This window comes from Neltuma alba, unplaced genomic scaffold (assembly GCF_004799145.2).
Source record: "Neltuma alba isolate B1F8T4 unplaced genomic scaffold, ASM479914v2 tig00011585_pilon, whole genome shotgun sequence".
In the NCBI taxonomy this organism is placed as follows: domain Eukaryota; kingdom Viridiplantae; phylum Streptophyta; class Magnoliopsida; order Fabales; family Fabaceae; genus Neltuma; species Neltuma alba.
This window is the reverse complement of record NW_021636238.1, coordinates 834,503-855,595: the sequence shown is the minus strand read 5'-3', so window position 1 is coordinate 855,595 and position 21,093 is coordinate 834,503. Positions and strand designations below refer to the sequence as shown.

The 21,093-nt window shown below is 30.8% G+C and overlaps 1 protein-coding gene across 1 annotated transcript; it reads right to left on the bottom strand.

Moving 5' to 3' along the window:
• Positions 1 to 1,601: 1,601 nt before the first annotated feature.
• On the bottom strand, positions 1,602 to 2,447 carry LOC114715290 (metalloendoproteinase 5-MMP-like). The gene has a single exon (XM_028900087.1). It carries the CDS (start codon positions 2,445 to 2,447, stop codon positions 1,602 to 1,604), a length of 846 nt encoding a protein of 281 aa, XP_028755920.1.
• Positions 2,448 to 21,093: the final 18,646 nt, after the last annotated feature.

Genomic DNA, 21,093 nt, shown 5'->3' with positions numbered 1-21,093 from the left:
TATTTACTCTGTGTGCGCATGTTTATACACACACACACACACACACATATGTATATATATGAACTTATAAGTCAATTTATAAAATATACAAGGCAATTAATATTTTTTCAAGAGTACTCTTAATGGGGATATGGTTAAGTAAGACTGAAGGAGATGACTAAGATGTTAATTAGATTAAAGTTTATAACATTTAATTAAGGATAAAAGTACGTTTAGCACCTTAAACTATTTTTGAAGGTGCATTCAACACCCTCAATTATTAAGTTATGCAATTTTGTCCCAATCTATTAAAATAGGTGTAATTTCATCTAAAGTTAACGGAAACCAAAACGTCCTTTTTCTCCATCTTGCTCTCCCTCTGTTCCGTCCATCTCTCCCTGCTTTCTCCTTCCTTTCCCCTTCTTTCTTTCTGCATTTAAGAACAAAGCAAGCAAGAACGAACAATCCAAGACAAGAAAAAAGAAGGAATCATAGGGAGCAAGTAAGAAACCGCAAAAGAAAAGAAAGAAGAGGAAGTGTAACTCGCGTTGAGTCAAAAAGGAAATTAGGAAGAAGTTTGGTTCAACAAGAACCTTAATGCCGCTGCGTCCATCTGCTAAAAGGTCTTTACCAACAATCTCATGCTAATATCAATTACAGCTGTCTGATGGAAAATCTCTCGAGAGAAGGCATGGAATAGACCTCCTCATTCTCTCGCTGTGAAATTTCCAACATCAATATTAAAAAAAAAAAAAAGAGGAAGAAAAACACTTCACCTCATTAATACTAGAAGGACTTCTGCAAAAAGAAAAATTAATACTAGAAGGACATAATGTGTGTAGCTGAGGAATATTTAGATTGGGTAGAGCTCTGCACATCCGTAATAGTGGTAACCATGGTGTTGGAAGATTTTGCACAATAGTTAATCTCAGATGGATGTAATTGTTAGCGCACCAAGTAAACACAGTACAGGGAAGCCGATGTAAATCAAGTATAAATTCCAAGAAATCAGATATGGATGCAAAAGGGAAGAAAGGGAAAGGAACGAGAAGGGGAGAGACGGACGGAGCAGAGGGGGAGGAAGATGGGACGAAACAGACGTTTTAGAATCCGTTAGTTTTTGGTGAAATTGCACCTGTTTTAATAGATTGAGGATAAAATTGCACCACTTAATAATTTATGATATTAGATGCATCTTCAAAAATAGCTTAGAATGTTGGGTGCACCTTTACCCTGTAATTAATGACATTTTCAGAAAAACGTGGTAATTTTAAGAACAACTAATTTTAACCTGCCTGTTCTAAGAAAACTATTTACGTGCATATTTCATTGTATAAAGAAATGGAGAAGTAATTATTTCCATTGATTTTTCCGCTTATTATGCTCCCTCTGTCATATTTATTACTTCAACAAAAAAAAATCTAAAAGAGATAAATTAATAAAACACTAAAATAAACATGATTAGTTATTAATAACCATAAGAACGGAAATGACAAGATTGATACTAGGATCTTTTACAATAATATCCCACGCCCCAAGCTAAGTAGTGTGATGGGATAGTTGCTTAATTATTATATATTTAGGAACCAAAATTTTTATTAATTATTCAAAAGCTTTCTTAATTAATTAGGGTATAAGGCTTTTATGCCCGCAATATCATCAGAACCCAAAGCCCTCTTACTTTTTCCAGGTTGCATAAAGGCATACATCACTGCATTTGGATCCTTGCTATGTTGAAGTCCCAGAAGGTGGCCTACTTCATGTAAACCTATCCACACCAAATCGAACTGGCCGGCCGGTGTCGGGTTCTGGTCGCTCCATTTCTCGTCGGCATCATAGTGAAGCCTTCCGTCGGTTGGTGCAAAAGCATGTGCCAAAATATGTCCTGGGCCGTCGAACGGCTTACCGTCGCCATGAGCACCACGATAAAGGCCGATTGTGAGGTCAGTTTTCTCAATAACAACCTCATTGAATGTGAATTTGGTGGCGCCGGACCATTGTGCAAATACTATGAGAAAAACTGACCTCAAAACGTCTAATGGCACAACATCAACCCCAGATTTGAAAGCGTATGAGAGGTTTCTTTTAGAAGAAGGCCATGTAGGTTTTCCTGAGAAAAAAGAGAACTTTGAATTATTGAGAAAACTCTTCTTACTAAGCATTTCGTCTGGAACTCCACATCTGGGTTGATCCATTGCCTCTAGTGTTTCATGATCAAGTTTTCCAGAAACATTAAGGCTATAGAATTCTTGAAACTTCTTTATTCCTGATTCCATAACATCGTTACCATCATCATGTTGGTGATGATCATCACTGAGATAGCCGTATGCCTTGAGGTAGCTTCTAGCAAAAGCAAGACGTCCATGGGGTTTCAAGCTTCGAGGCTGAACCGTGAAGGTTTGGGATTGGAAAAAAAGAAATAGGATGAAAACCCTAGAGAGAAAGGTTTGAGTACTGGAAATGGCCATGGCAGGATTTGAAAAGAAAGTTAGTAACAGATTGATCTTTCGCAAGTTGTCCTCTGTGCTTAGAGGTTTATATACGCAAAAGTTACCATAATGTAAACTTTGAGCTCATCGGTTAGGAAACAAACTAGATATTTTGTAGTTGATAAGGTTGATTTAATTATATATGAATGTTGATGGCAATGAGTCATGCTCATGCATATCAAGCCATTGGAAGTAAATATTTCATTGGGAAAATTAATACGTAAGTTATTATTGTAATTTTACCATCTGACTCTCAAAAGACACTTAGATTAATTTTATCGTATGGATAAAAATAGAACCAAAATCAATTAGGCTACATATTATATATACATGCAAGAAGACAATTTTGAGCATAATATTTTTTTTTCTATGTTGATAATAAATTTTATTACATTTCATCATTTTATATTTTAAAAATATCTTCTTTTTTTTTTGGCAAAGTACATGCCATTTTGTCAACATTCACATGCTCCAGCTAATTAACAGATTATGAGTAGAGGCTAATGAATATAACCGACGAAATGTTTGTTGTCTATTTTGTCCTATTTATAGGATAGAAAGAGAGTTTTTTTTTCCTTTAATAAAAAGTCACCTTATTAAATTTATTATGTGAATGTCAAATTTTATTTATAATTTATTGCTTTGTAAACTGTCATTTTTTGAACTTCTTAATATTTTAAATAGGAATAAAGTTAACATATTATTAAATTTTAAGACAAAGTTAATAAAGTATAAAGTAAAATACTCTAATTACCCTCCTAATTTGCATCAATTACATATACCTCCCATCTATTTTAAAAACATGCAGTTTATCCAATTAATTGACACTGTTACGAATATTATAAAAAAGATTATAAAAATATTATTTTTAACTGAAATTTATATTAAAATAAAACTTATTTACTATTTTACTCTCATTCTAATAAATTTTTAAATAATATTTTTATAGTTACATGAATTTCATTTAGTTAAGGGAAACACAAAAGAATCGATTAAAAATTTAACTAATTTTTAAATAAATATATACGCACACTTAATAAATATTTTAAAAATTTTTGTAAAAAAGATGTGTTTAAAAGTTTTGAATTATACATTCAAATAATTTATAAAATCCTTCAAACCTATATCATTTAAACTTTATAATAAACAAAAACCATGTATTTGAAATATGTTTTTACAATTTAAAAGAAATCAAAATAAATAATTTCTAACGAAGGTGATAAAGAATTAAAATTACAAAATTTTATGATTTAAATCAAAATTAATAAATTTTAGAATATATTAAAAATTTTAAAAATATATGTAGTATAATTATTTTTTAATTTTATAAAAACATTTCTGGAAAATATGTTGTCTAATAATTATTAAGTTAAAAAGGGGCATTTTTGTCAAAAAATTAATTTAAAGTCAAAACTTAACAATGAAATAATAGTTTTGGTGGATGAAAATGAAATCTTAGATAGAGAATGGAAGTTTGTGCAATATACGTTTTAATTTTATGGGAGGTTTATATATGTTTTCAAAATAGATGAGAGAGTTTTATAATTGAGGTAAAATAAAAAGGTGGTCAGTATATTTTACTCTGAAATTTAAGATTTTTTAGAACATGTTTACAGTTCCTTATAAACAGGATGAATATGTAACAAAATCTCCGTAATTAGTGATCATGATCAAGTTCAAATTTTGATATTAAATGATTCAGTCCAATTTCAGTCTTCCATTTTCTAACGTTCAAATTCAGTCTTCTTTAACTCATTTAATTATGGTGTAATCTATATTTAACCTTTTTAAAACAAATCATAAATGTGATGGTCTTACTTATTTAAGATGATTAGAAATATTTGTAATATTTCCCCCAATTAATTATAAGTATTATTGTCATTGTTTTCTATTTCATATAGTGATAGCAATGTTTTGGGGACTGCAAAATTTGGTTCACGAGAGCACTACAAAAAGTTTGACTTTCGGTGTGAAAGTCAAAAAGTCAATTTTGATGGTTTTTAGTAGTGACATTTTTGTTGCCACCAAATCGTTGTCTCAACGGCTGTTGCTGATATTCATTGATGACAACAAAATAAGCCGATGTTAAAAACACATTTTTAGTGGCAACTTTAGATATCACTGCCGAAAGGCACTTTCAACAACTACCTAGTATTGCTAGTTAGTGACAATCTTTTATTTGGATTAATTCTGAAATAAATCAGGCACTTTTTTTTAACTTGTCAATGAAAGATTTACCCCATTTTTTAGTGAGAGAAAAAATTGAAGGGAAAAAATTGAGAAAATATGAGAGGATCAGGTGGAGGATTGGTAAAAGAAAAAGATTTAAATTTAATTAAATGAGAGTTCAATTATATTTTTATATGTATTTAAAGATAAAATAAAGACAGAATCCCGCAAAAACAAGCTTGAATTACTAAATCTCAAATTAGGTTCAATAACAACACTTTAATACATTTTGATAACACTAGATTTGCAAATAACAATATATTTTTGTAGAAATTTCTTACTTTAGATTTAGTAATTGAAACTCTTTTGTGGGTTCTCCATAAAATAGATCAATTAAAAAAGATATTAAAAAGAAAGGTTTTTGTTTATTAGTTATAATAATGTATTTATTTAATTAATTGAATGTTATGAAAATACGGAATATCAACTACATTAAAATATTAATTCGCGTTAAATGATTGTTATCAATTCACTATTATGACCATTTATATGTAAAATGAAAATCATTACTATAGGATCAGGATTCAAAATCAAACCTAGCTATCGCCATGTAATAAAAATTGGAAAAATCCCCTTAAAAAGATACGTAAATAATCCAAATCCAAATCCTTATTTGAGTCACTAAATTTGTTAAATCCCTAATTTAGTCATGTGACCAAAAGTGGCATTTTAAAATTTTATAAAATGACTCTAGTGCCCCTTTCATTAGAAACCTAGAGTGATGACTGATGAGTATTTTTTATCATTCATGTATTAAGTAAGAGCTCTGAACAACAAAAACTTAGTGCCTACCATTACAAAGTTGGAAAGTCAATCAAGAAAGCAACAATGAGTTAGTTTTTACATTAAATCTCCCTCCCTTAATCCTAATAGTTTTATCCTAACAGAAAGTTAATTTATAATTGAAACGTGTTAGCTTTGAAATGAGACATATTAATTTTCAATGTTGTATTAATGTAAAGTTTTATTTAAAGACTTATCACCAATGTGTTATAGAGACAGAAAGTTATTAATTTCAAATTGAAACGTGTTTAGCTGTGAATTGAAATATATTAATTTTTAAGATTGTATTGTAATCAAGTAGTATTCAATGACTTATTGCAAGTGTGTTATGGAAACAAACATTTGTAAATTTAGAATTGAAATGTGTTAAATGTGAAATGAAACATATTAATTTTTAAGATTGTATTGTGATCAAGTTATATTCAAAGTGTTATGGGGACAAAAAGTTGTTAATTTAGAATTAAAACATGTTAATTGCAAAAATGAAATATGTTAATTTAGAATTCTCTTTTGATTTTCAAATGAAAGGAGTATTAGAATCATTTCATAAAATTTTAAAATCTCTCTTTAGGTTATGTGATCTAATTAGGAATTTAACAAATTTAATAACCCAAATAAAAATTTAGGCTATTTAAGTATCTTTTCAAGGAATTTTACTATAAAAACTTAGCTTTTTTGGTCCACTTTGATACTATTCAAACTTTATCTATTAGAATTTATTTCCCACATATAAAAAAATTCGTATTTAAAATCAAAGCAAGTCAATTAAAAATATGCTAAAAGGAGAGTTTTTTTTTTTAATTGGTCATGCGTAAAATTATAATTTAATTAATTATTAACTTATATACACCAAGTTAATCTTCTCATGCGCTAGAAAAATTATTCTGCCTTGAAGAACATGATAGGATTATATAGGGGTGTTCAACTTGTCTCATCTCAACCATTTCATCCCGGTCCTGATTAATTTGGGACAAGACAGAATGTGACAAAAAAAATTTCAAAATGGGACGACTACGAGACAGGGTCATCCTGTCCCAGGGTTTTTTTAAAATTATTTATTAATAATTATTATTAGATTATTCAATTCACTTATTAATAATAATTATTTTTATAGTGATTTTTAGCTCTTAAGTTGCAGTGTTATCTTAACAAAATCTCCTTCCTTAATAAAATAATTTGTAAAGCCATTCTATAATGTTTCTTTTACAATATTTTTATTATAGTATTGTTTTTGTCATTTTTTACACTATATAATTGAGCTTTTAACAAAATATTTTTTATAATGTTTTTATCTTTAGAAGCCCAATAAAAAAAAAACATTATAACTTTAAAAAATTTCATGCAAAAAAATTACATTTTTTTAAAAAAGGAAATGAGACTGGGACGATTTCTCGATGGTATAGGACATAAGATGAAAATTCTGTCTCATCCCTATTCACTAGGATGGGACCATCCCAGTCTTATTCCATCCTGTGAACAGCCTTAGGATTGTATGTGTACACAAATTGGTGATTGCTTAAGGCCCCCAACTTAGATGCCTTTAATCTCTTCATTGTTTTAAGCTTTATCCTAGAAGTACATTAATAAATAGTGCAAATTTGTAACTCCTTCATCCCATTTTGCCTAAGTTCATTTGGATCAAACTTAAACAGCTTTAGCTAATGCCTATCATGGCTTATTAGAAGTTTTGAGGATTAAACGAATTGTTAACAGATGGGAAAAAAAATGTTGGGCCCAACTCACTAAATTTTTGGGCCCAAACAAATATTATATTCTGTTCTTAATGTAAGAGCTAGTTTCACGTTCAATTTAATCCTAAATATAAAACTTTCATCCATTTTATCTCTTATATTTATTTATTTTTTCCAAAGTAGTCTTCATAATTGTCACACATGATAAATATTCTATCAAATAATAATTTTAATTAATACACATTATTAGCAAGGATATTCTAAGGAAGATAAAACCTATTTATTATGAATAACTCACTAAACAAACTTTCTTAATTTACTCAAATTAATCAACTACCTCTTATGTTAAGGACTGAAGTTAGTACTTGATCATATCCTCCCAGGTGTCTTTTTTCCTTGATTTTATTCCTAAAGGGCCTCACTAAGTGTCCCAGCCTTGTATGCAACATGCTTATCAACTCTAAATTATTGCAAAGAAGTCCTTATTTGTCTATGAGTTTAATCGTAAGAATTGTATTCTTTAATCAAAATGGAAGGGAGTTTGATTTCTTGTCACAGCTCTTGGAGAGGCATCTTAAATCTAGGAATAGAGTCAGTAAAACGAGATATGGCTTGCAGGCCAAACTGCCAACTTTCCATAAAGTGGCAAGTGAGGTTCGACATTTTGCCAGCCTGCATCGCCTCGCATCGTATAACCCACGTATTAGCAGGTTGACCCACCTAACTAGCCATATTTTTTTTTTGACATAAATAATATATTGTGATTTTGAAAATTTCTTCCCTTATTTACATTCCGACTTTCATATTACATATCTAAACAAAAAATATTAAAAAAGATATAACCCATACTATATTTATAAGAAAAATTAACAACAACAATGAAGTATAAGGTAGTATTTATTATGGAAAAAAGTTTTTTTTCCTAAGAAAAACATAGTGAATGAACTTAAAAGAAATTAGATAGATGTATTTCTAATTTATTTTCAAGTGATAGTTTTTTGTATGAAATATTGCATTAAAAGATTGTAAAATTTATCTCTTGATGAGTTTATGTTGAATATTAATTATGTAAAATGTTTGTAATGTATTGTTTTATACTCCTCGGGTCCTTAATATAAGACCCCATTCTTGAGTTGATTTTGGTCCTAAATATAAGACTCATTTATCATATTTATCAATTTTTTCTAAATTACCCCTATGAATACTCCCTCAACTATAATCAAGTAGAAGAGGGAGAGAGAGGGTATTAAGAAAAATGATTATACTATTTTAGGAAAAATGTATCACTTTTCTTATAATTAACTAATCTAACTTCCTTAATCTAATTAAATTAGTTAAATGGGTATTATATTAAGGACCGGAAGAGTATTTGTATTGACTATTTTGAGTGTTGTTAAATATAATTTAGACTTGTGATTGCTTTTGAAAATTCAAATCACTATTTATTAATTTGAAAAATTAAATAAAAATTACATTTAATTTTTTTATTTATTAATTTGAAAAATTAAATAAAAAGTTACATTTATTTTTTTTTAAAAAAAAGCGCCTAGCTTGTCTACTGGGTTAGGGTTGGCATTTTACTAGCCCACTAAAATGTGGGCTACTCCCACCCATATTGTATTACCCACAGGATATTGTGGACTGGCCTATATTTCAGGCTCTAGGAAAGCCTACGTAAACCAAACAAATATTTTTCGATGTTTTGTTACTTTTTATTTTACAAAATCAAATAGTTGGTTAACAATGTTTAGTTTTCATTAACGATAATTGTGTATATATAGAAAATCATTCCTTTACCATTCATTTCACTATTGTACATGTTTTTCAAAATAATGATTCAAACAATTTTTTTCAGTGTTTTTATTTTCAAAATGAATTCTAAAATGTTACTCTACAAAACTGTTTTAGAAACGTGATAACATAACATAGGATCAAACAAATCTACCCCAAGTTGTTTTACCTTGATCATAGTACTAAAGCTCGAGTCAATCGTTTAGACTAGTAATCTAATCTCTTAGTCATTTGGTCAAGAGTTTTGAATCAGTGATTTATGTTAGTATGATTGAACGCCCAAATGGGGTGAATTGGGTATTACAAAATTTTGTGAATAACAAAATAATTAAACTAAATCAATATAAACATAGTAAAATAGAGAAGATATCACCTATCATTGGAAGGATGTACTAGAGAGGATACAAAATGATTTATTTTAATTTGGCCTACCACTTAACCTGCATCTAATCCCCATAATACCTTTGAGATTTTAACTATAATCTCCAAGACTCAACAGGCTCTTGTTGCTACATTACGTCAAACACCTCAACACTTGAGGAAACACCTATATATCGGAGACAATACCTCTACACCAAAGGCAATCTCTCCCTATTACAACTTGTAAGGAAATATTCCACCTAGGATCCCAACACAGGAATGTTTCTTTCTCTTAATAGAATAAATGTTAAACCCTACAATTCAATAGATTTTTTAGAGAATGTTTGCAATGAACGAGTGCTTGAGAATGTTCTTTTTGTATCTTTTTATAAACTGTTAAAAAAAAACTTTTCCTACTTCTCTCTCTTTTTGCCATATATCAAGAGGACAGGGGTGAGTAGGGAAAAAAAAAACTAAGGGTTAGGAGGGTTCAAAGAGCCATCATCAGAGAGACTAGCATGATGAATCCGGGAGTACTTATGGTGGTACTGCACTTCTCATTTGAGATCATCAAACTTCTCCTCAAAGGAGGAGACCTTTTTAGAGAGTCTCTATTGATTCTAGAAGCGGCAAGATGTTAAAGGAGAGCTCCTGAATCTTGTTTGATAGAACACAAAGTGTGGAGAAAGAAGTCAGAGCAGGATCAGATAGCAGATATCTCTCTTTAGGATCATTTCAGGCTCGTTTAGGAAAGGGTGGTTGGTGAAAGGAAGATGCCACTACAGAGCTTTAGAGAAAGAAGGTGGGAGAGTTGCTTATGAGAAAAGGTTTTTGAGAATAAGTTTGAAGTAAAAAGGTTATGGAAATAAGATGATATATATAGTTGAATGGAGGGGTGTGATTGAATTGACAGGAGAGGCTACAAAAAGAGAGATTTTAATGGCAAGGTTATTATTATGTGTCGAGTAACACAAAATGACCAGAAAGAGAGAGCTCTTTAAAAATCAAAGTGGTTATAAGGTAGGTTACATCTTAAGGAAGATAAGGGAACGTGAGACGTGTGATGAAATGACACTAGGAGGCGAGACCAACAAAATTGAACAAGTCCAAAATTAGACAATCTGAAGTTAGAAATTACCTAACTTCAGGCTAATTTAACTCGATGTGCATTGAGGTATCTTGTTATTTTGTCCTATTGAGCTTGAAGTATATGCGGGTTAAATTCAACTTTGTTGAAACTTTTGGTTAACTCGAGTCATTCCTATAAAATAATTTTCTATATATTGCAAGGTTTAAATTAGCCCAGAAAAAAAAATCATCAAAACACAATGAGATACAAACTAAAATTTCTTACATTTCATTGGGATTTACTATTCCTAATTCTTTTCGAATGAAAGTGAATTGCTCTTGGGTAAGAGTTTGGTAAAGATTGCCTAGGAATGAATTCCACCTTGGCATCCTTCTTTTTAAAATGATCCATTATAAAATAGTGTCAAATATCTATATGCTTCATCCGGGAGTAGAGAACTTGATTTTTGGAAAGGCTAATTGAGCTTGTATTGTCACAAAGAATTGGAATTTCTTTAGGCTTTGTTTGGTTCAATAGAGGGGAGGGGAGGAGAGCTAATTATAAGTTGATAAATATATCATTCCTTATTCTTTTATAATATTTATGTTTGAATTTTAGTTTCTAATTTTTGAACTAAAAAAATCTATTATCTTAGTTATATATGAATATATTGGGTTAAGGTACAAATTTGCTTAGAAAGTTTTTACTTAAGAGTGCTGGGCACCTAGAGATTTTTTTTTCTTGTGTGCAAATTTATCCCAGAATTTTAAAATTGTTCATTTTTGTCTTGTGCCATTAAATGACTAACATGGACCATTAAAATAGTGATGTTGACTATAACACCCCATCTAAACACTTACTACACTGGGCTCAAATAAGAAATATTAACACAATTTCCATGGTAATTAGAGAAACAAGTTACAACTTTTTACTATCTAAATTTCCTTTTTTGTTATTACATAGCCATGATATCTAAAAAGATCAATATAACTAATTAGCAACATATCATGGTTATAATAGAATTACTCTTACCTCTTGTACATAACCATGTTAGAAAAAGATAAACCCCTAACATGATGGTAAAAAGGGCTTTTATGTACTTAATTAAGAGAGTTATAGTAGCACAGTGACAATGCTAAAGGAATGACAATATAGGGATCCAGGATTCTCTTATTCACTAGAAATAATAACAAATCAAAACATAGTTTAAAGGCCCTTAGGCTACTCCAAAAAAATAATTGCAGTCCAAAAAATAACCACCCATAACAATCCAAACCAAAAGTCCTCAACAATAAATTAACAACGGTCCAAAAATAAAAGTATGCTCAAGTCTTATGTGACGAATAAACAGTGAAAACTAAACATAAGCAAAATAATTATGAAGCATGGTCACCACGGCAGGTGATCTCACGCTTCCACTTCCTTCCCCGTCGTGCCTTCTATGCTGGTCTCACCTACAAAGAGTAATAGGGTGACAGTACCATCTCGGTAATGCAAATTCCTACCCACTTTACCTACTAACACCCCTAAGAGGCACTAAGTAGGACTAACAGTTAAAATAATCATTAAATAGATATAATTACACAATAGATAACATATATCATAACCTACTGAGCTAAGTGAAGATATCAATAAATAAGCAAACTATGTGACTAATGACTCTCATAAGCTTCCTGCATATGTGATATATATGGACCAGCCAAAGTTGAAAGACCACATATAGGCCATGGGTTGCTTAAGGAAAGGGATATGCCACCTCAATAAGTTTAGTGCCAATATCTTAACGGGTATACTCTCCTCAGGGTATCTGACCCTGGCATACTTCTAAAGCATTACAAATAAGGGTGTGTTGCCCTCTCTATGGTGCCAACCATAGTAGCACAAGCATATGTATAACCGCTAAGGTGAAATTCACATCACAATTATAAAAGATGACTTACCATCATGTTACACTACAACATACTTTTCATTTTGATACATTTCATGTTATTGTACAGGATAGAAACAATTAAAACATCATTCCTGACCCGTCATTGTAGTAAATAAAGTTCTTTGCCAAGATGAGATGAACAACTTGCTACGGAGAAGTTGTATACATTTTCGCCATGATTAACGTCCACTCTACCACAAAATCCAAAAGATAAACCAAAAATCCATTTTTCAGGCTTCTATCCAATCTTGGGATTTCAGAAATCAACTCCTCACACAAAATAAAGGTCCACCGGGCTAGTTTTGATTTGCAAATGATCTTTCCAACAATTCCTTCTCAGTTTTTCCTATTCCAGATTATCCTAAACTATCCTTATGGTTGATACTTAACTATAAATCCTCATGAAGGAGCCATCAGGAGAAACAAGTAAGAATTGTAGGTTACCTAAACTCTTACTGTCACATTTGGACCTAGAAATACCAGAATTAGCTTGAAATGGATAGACTACAGACCTTTCTTGGCAGAGGTCCCAGAGATTCCTTAGAAGGACAGAGGGATTCCCAAGGACTAAATCGCAAAGGGAAAGTTTTTTTGGGACTGAGAAAAGAGGAAGTTAGAGACTTGGATGAAGTCTCGAGGCCTAAAAATGAGAAATAGAGATAAATGTAAGCCAATAGTTATGTTGGAGGCCTCAATGAGGTGAATTTTGAGGTTAAACCAAACTAGGGGCAGAATTGTAATTTTGCAAAGTTTCAGACTGGTAAGGGTAAAAGTGGAAATTATGCTCGAAAATCCCAGAAAAATCCCTCAAAATGGGAAATGGTAGGTTAAGACCTAAACATTTCAGAATAATTTCAAAAAAATGAGAATAAGGTTCAGAGGCTTGTATGGGGCTAAAAATGACAAAAATGCCCCTAGAAGGAAATTATGGAATTCTCAGAGTTTTGACTAATTTGGAATATTTTCAAAAATAAATTATTTAAGGTATATGGAGGCATCAGATAATTGGAAGAAAATGAGAAAAAATACTTGAGAAATTATCACAGGTTTTAAAAATAATTCCATCCGTAGGAAGCGAAAAGGTTGGCTTTAATGGAATTTAAAGCCTATTTACGTACTTTTTGGGGAAGTCAAAGTTAACTATCTACAGGTTGACTTTTGACTTTAAAAAAACTAGAGGAATTCCCTATGATGAATAAATAGTATCAGTACCTGGAGATAGATGCTTAGAGTTGTGGACTGGTAAAAAGAATTCAGTTAAGATCACTTCAAAATAAATATTATTAATTATTTTAATTATTTTAATGGAAGAACAAGGAAAGAGCAACACTCTCTCTTTGGACATGTTATAAAATGCCATGTGGATTTATTTGAGATGAGAAAATGGTGCCATAACATGTTCCAGTGGTCCCGAGAAAGTCAAGACCTCAAAAACTATCCTATATGGTGCAGAATGGCAAGATAGGTGGAGGAATGCCGAAACATTGTATTTTGCACGAATTTTATATTAATTTTCTCTCCATTTTAATGCCAAAATGATGAAGGAATATGGAGGAGACAAGTGTACGGTCGGATGCAAGACACGTGTATAGTTGGATTAAAAGCATGTGAATTGATGATGTAAGCATGATTTCATCAAGATGATGTAAGTATGATGTCATGGGACACTTTTCACCACAAGATTACAAGAGAAAATGGACGATCTAGATCAAGCCATATATTTTTAAGATCAACGACCCAGATTCAGTCTTGTCTTCTATAAATACCCCCTCTCGTCTCTCATTTTCATCCTAACCTCATGGAAACTTTAGAAAAGCTCTAGCAAAATAGTTTTTAGAGGGAGAAAGAAGAGGGAGAAAGAAAGGCCAAGTGGTCATATACAGGATCAAGCTCCAAAACAAGATATGTTGATGGTTTTTGATGTAATTTTCACTACCCTTGTTGTTATTGAGCTTGATTATAGATTTTAATGATTTTTGAGAGCTTGAAACCCTAGGGGGTTATGCTGCACGAAATTTTTAAGGATAGGGGAAGATGAAATTGATGTTAGAATAATGTTTAAAGGCTTGAAAGAAATAAGAATTAAGTGGTTTTACATTGAAATTGGTTGAATTTCTTGATTATATAACTTGAGTAATATTTCGGCCAGGGCTGCTTCTTAGGGCTAGGATTGGATTTTGCTTAAATTGAGTAGGGAGGAGTTTTATTTTGATTATTTTGAGCTTGGAAATGGATTCTACATGTAAAATTGTGTGAGAATAGCATATGGAATTAATTTTAGAAAGGTTGGAAATCAAGCTCAAAAGTTAGAAGTTAATATAGCTCAAAGAAAACAAAGTATTGATGTTGTTGATTACCATGGCTCTAATGAATGAATACAAATGATATTTTGGTACATTTAGGGCCATGAGACATCAAGGAAAAGGAATGAAAAAGGTTAAGGAAGCAACCTTAATGGCTGGAAGCAAAAAAAGAGCAAGTTGAAGAGCAAGAGAAAACTTATGATACAAGGTAGCCAACTTACTTTTCTTGTGTGCTTGATGTGCATGTGTGTATGTGCTATGAATGCCATGATGTGACTAAGGTATGCTGCTGAATTATGATTGCTATGTTTAGTTAAGCATGCCTTGGCATTATGTTATGTGAATATGAATGCATTGGCTTACTTTCCATGGCACTTCACCATGCATAAATGATAAAGTTATGTGCACAAAAGCATATCATACATTTGTATCCATCTTGCATGCATAAATGATAATGTTTGCTACTGAGATTCTCTTGAATCTCATCCTCTCTTAGCCAACCATAATAGGTGATATGATCAAGTGAAGGATACATGAAGTGGAAGCAAGGAAAGAAGAAAAGATTTGGGGAAATTTGTTCGTTGTACACTGTATATATCAATGTATGTTGTAAATGTGCCATTGATAATCTGTGATGATAAATGATGATGTTGGCTTGTGTAATTAGCTAGGATAATGTATGGGAATGGGTAGTGTATGAATAGAATGGTATTATCTATGGAAAGTCTTAGTCATGAACTGTTAGTGCAAATTAGGGGATAAGCTATCCCTAATCGAGCAACAAAATAGTGACAAAGTAGAAGTATGAAAAATGACTAACTCTGCCTATAAAATTTGGCATGATTAAAGTACACATCTTGAGCTTTGAAACAAGTGGTAGATCACTTAAAACGGATATATGTGCTAAGAGTTATGATTGCTCAAAGTTGGACTAAAAATCTAAAATTTATCAGTAAACAGTAACCCGAGAACCAATCACAAAGTTCAATCTACGGGATTATTTTGTGAATCGCTTGAACCATAACGCTTCCAAACGTGTACTTTGAGGGGTTAAAGGCATGATGTTTCACCCACAGTTACCACAACAATCATAGAAACGTTCTTAAACACCTTTACATTAGACTGGATTTGTAAGACTATATTAGAAGACTCGCAAGAGATCTCTAATAAGATACTCAAAACCAATATAGATGAGAAGATTGAAGAGGAGTAGAGGGAAAGGTTATTTAGGAGGATGAAATTCACTTACTATGGACTCTAGAATGCCCAAAATCCTCAAACAAATGCTTTGGTTTTGTGCCCTAGCAAATAAAACACAAAAAAAATTCTAAACCTAGCAAATTATTCCTAACTATTTTGTGATGGGTTATTCTTGATCATAGCCTTAATTAATGCATGCCATAGATCTTTTTTGATGCTTTTTGAATCTTTTTGGACTTCCAGATGGATCTTCATAGATACTATTCACATTCACGAACAAGTATGGGATTTATAAACATCCATTTTGGCTTAAATATGGTTGAATCATATTTGGAACTCCCATGGCCCATAATACAATGCATTTTGGCCCCAATTTAAAAGAATATGGCTCAATTGAGCTCCTCCGTGGACATATAATTGTATTGGGCTTTCAATTGCATGAACATTGGGTTCAAATCCTCCTTTAATTCTGGGCTCTCAGAATGTGCTTTTGTCTTTCTCAGCATCTAAGTGTGGATACACTAATGACTCACATGTCATGGTGGCTTTGGGTTAGTTGGTCATGTGTCACGTCAAGCTCCATATGTGAAATTATCCATGTCACCATCCAAACAATGATCCATATCATCCTCCATGTAAACATTCTCAATCTAGAAATCACTTGAATACTTTGGAGGGCTTCACTACCCAAAAACACCCCATGCAATTAGCGACAAACCTTTTATTTAGTGACATATTAGAGATGGAACATTAGTGATAGATTTAACAACAAAATTTGTTTCATCACTAATTCTTCTGTCACTAATTAGATTAGTAATGGAATTTTTCCATGATGAAAAATTTCCATCACAAATTAGCAAGTCTGATTTTTAAACAAAAATTAAATGTCATGTGGCACCTTTACCAACCACCACCTCATTACCAGTGACGGCCGCCAACCACCTTTGCATGTCACTACCACCTCACCTCTGTTGCCATATGGTACCACCTCACCTCTACCGCCACATGTCCCTGTTACCTCACCGCCACGTGTACTATCACCTCACCTCCACGTGTCGCTGCCACCTTACCTCCACGCGTCGTGTATGCGCGCATGGCTTTTCTAGTTGAGTTGTAATAAGCCTGTTGACATATAATACAAAATTAAATTTATATGATATTCTTTTACACAAACAATTATATATACACATATATATTATTAAAAACTAAAAATAAATTATATGATAATTTTAATCATAACTATTTTTATGACAAAATGATTCCTAAATATTTGTTTTACAATTTATTTTATAATGTTTTATTTTTTAAAAAAATTAATATAATATTAATTTCCGATGACACTAATTTTAAATTTTGAATCGTAAATAATGTTGTCATAAATATATTTTTAAATTTAAATTTTTGATTAACATTGAGAAGATATATAATTTAATTCTATATGTATTATATAACATTATATTATCTTATCTATATGTGTTTTATAAACCATTTATAATTAGTAAAAAAAAATCTTGTTATCCAAAAAATAGCTACTATAATAAAACCTAACAAATTATTCTTTTTAAAAAAATTAAATGATTTGAATAGATTATGATAAACAACATTCTCCTACTTATATATGTATCTTATATAATTCATTGTTTTAAAATCTTTTGTATATACCATTTGTTTTTACATTGAAGAGCAAAATCAATCTATATCATGGTATTAATTATATCATGATTAAATTTCTCTGTTTAGTGATTAAAATTCAAAATTCACTTCAACATTAATTTGATTTATAATCATAACTAAGGTGCTCATATAAATTCATTTAATTCCTATCATATATTGCATCTTTCAATATATTATACATATAATAGGATTATTTCTGTCTTATATCAATTTATACAAGAAAGTTATTAATATTCTTATCATATTTGTTTAATTATTAGGATTGATTTTAACGAAATATAAACAAGTTTTTTAAATATATCAATTTATTTTACAATTGAAAATATATTTAATCATTATATTCTTAATTATGTTATTATATAAATTGTTATAAGATTATAATCTAAAATAATAAAATTGAAAATTAGTGATGAAAATTTTCATGACAAACAATTTAGTGACAAAATTAGCTACAGAAATTAGTAATGGAATTGTTTCATTGTTAATTTCACCACTAAAAATTTTATAATTGCAATTAGCGATGGAATTAGTTACAAAAATTTTTGATAAAAAAATTTCGTCGCTAAATATTTACTGACGGACTTTCTGATTAGTGATGGGATGAAATTTCTTCAATAATCATTTAGTGATGGAATTTCTGTCAATAATCCGTCAAAAATTAGCACCAGAATAATTTTCTGTCGCTAATTCTGTCAGTAACAAGTTGTTTTTTTTAGTGCTTGTTGGGCTTTAGGACCTTTGCGTTGAATGCCTCCAGGTATACTATCACACGATCTGGTCTAATTGAACATTGAACAGATAGGTAATGTTAATACATGTTTAATTCCCAAAAAAAAAAAACTAGCTAGATATTCTATTAATATATAAAAGATGCGTATAATGGTATACATATGGAATACCTTAGATTCTGAAGCATATGGAAAAAACACATTGCCCCAAATGTTAGGAGCAAAATTGGGACATCTTATTGCGTTATGGCGATGAGATGCTGCAACAGACATGGCTTCAAATATTTTGGAACTGAAATGGCTATGATAGAGATTAAGTGCCTGATATGTATTTATTTAATTTTTGGAGCATTTTATTCATCATTTTTTTGCCAAGAATTTTATTCATCATTGAATCTTCTTTGCTTTGGGATTAAATTGTGCCTCTTGTGGAAAACGTTGAGAAATGTTTTTTTGTCTTGGTCGAAGGAAACTTGACAGGCAAAGAATTAAGAATTCAATATAATATTGTTTTCTTTTAAGAGTCGACAAAATCAATGAACGAAGATAGTGTCGGTTTTGTTTAATGTTATCTCATGCACAGAAGGTGACAAATAACGGTGTACATACAGGTAACTAGAGGGAGAAAATTAAAAGTAAGAAATAAAAAATGTGTAATTTTTAAAATTGAACAAAATTTTAGAGTCATCTTAATCATCTTATAAAATCATTAAATATCTATTCCATATCTAATAAGATCTTTCTTGCATTAATTTCAACTAACTGTTAAAATAATGCAATTTAAATTTTATAAGGAAAAAAACCCCATATCTAATTGGATTTTTTAAGTATTCGAACAAATCCTTAAAATAGTATAATTAAAATAAAGAAGATAATAATAAAAATATCATTATTTAGAGTTAATAACAGCCTCGTAATAGAAAAATGCTAGACAGTTTGCTGCAGCTTCAATAGCTCAGCCATTATTCACGTGAGTTTAGAAACAATAAGGTGGCGTAATTTGTTTTTCGTTGTTACTAGAGTGTTTAGGCGTAATGGGCATTTTTTCCCCCAATTAGACTGGTTTAGGAAGTAAGTTCCAGATTCTCTATTTTTATGCAGCTTCATATTTAAGCAATACTTAAGAAAGTGCCAAGTGTCCATTAAGCCAAACAGTATGATAATATACTATGTTCGATTCTAGATATAAGAGCTAATTTGTAGTATAAATTGCTTTATAAACTAGCTCTTATATTTAGGACCGAAGGTACATGTTGCATTGGATATTATATAGGCAAGATAATTATTCCTGAACATGAGTTACATGATATACTATAACTCCGGCCCATAATATAAGAATTCATTTAACTTTTATTTTGGTTCTAAATATAAGATACCAAATTTATTTTGTCTCTCATATTTATCCAATTTTTTCTCAAGGTAATTTTTGTAATAATAATAATTCTAGCCAATGCACTTTATTGGCAAGAATAATTTAGGAAAGACAATACCTATTTGTTATAAATAATTAACTTAACTAGTTTTTTTAATCTACTCAAATTAATCAACTAGCTGCTATATTAAGAATCGAAGGTAGCATGGTATATATGACTTATGTTTATCATATAACTCGTGGAACATGGTTATTCTTCACTCTTATAAAAGTTATATACATTATGTAATACTACTTCTAGTTCTTAATATGAGAGCTAGTTGACTAACTTGTATAGATTAAAAAAGTTTGTTGAGTTAGTTATTTATAACAAATGAGTTGAATTCCCTAAAATACTCTTACTAGTTATGTGTATTAGCTAAAACTATCATTTGATGGAATCTTTAATATGTACAACTATTACAAAGACTACTTTGAAAAAATAGATAAATATGAGAGACACAGTGGATTAGGATCTTATATCTAAAACCAAATTAAAAGTCAAAATAGTTCTTATATTATGAACCAATTAAAGATAATATACGATACCTGACGCGGTTATTTCTTACTAAAGAATATGAGATGTGTAAATGAAAAACACAGTTGGCTCTTAGAAGCTAACCTTTTCACACTCGATTCCAAGGTTGTGCCTTCTTTTGTATTCAAATATGTGTGTTTGTGGGTGTACGCTGGTGCATGCTTTGTCTAGTTGTACCTTATGAGTGGCCATGTCATCCATAAGTCTACCAATAAGTGAGCAAGCTCTAACTATTTTGGGATTTGTGGCAACCAATCCAGCACATAGTTGGTTCACTACAAAAAAAAATTGAACTTTAGCAGATACATTAGAAGTTTTCAGTGGCGACTTGTTACCGCTAAAAGTCAACTTTCTGCGTCACTTTTTTTGTCGTTGCCGAAAGTAGTCACCTAAAATATTTTTTTTAGTGGTGGTTGCAAGGTTTCCAAGGCCTAGAGATGAGGTTATGTGCAATGGGATCATAGAAGACGCAACTCCATTATTCTTGCACTCCTCATAGCTTGGAACATAATCTTCATTGCACCATTTTGCTTCAACCAAGTAGGCCCTAACCAAGTTAATAACCTACAATTAGAATATTTAATTAAACTAGTGAAAATTAATATATAACATCATGTGTGTGTGCGTGTGTGTGTGTTGAAATTAAATTATAAAGTAATGGCCTATATAGCTTGCTTAACATGTGGCATCACAAAATTTGATGTCTAGCTACCATCTCTATTTCGCTGCACACTTGTATAGCTACTCCAAACACCACTTTCATGCACTCTGGAAGTGATTCAATGGGACTTATATCCCATCTGATAATCAAATAATCAAAAGCAAACAATTAAGTCATCTATAAAATTCATGATTACTTTTCAATCTAACCAGATAGGTATATACAATGGCTTTATAATCTGTGATTAATTAAACCTG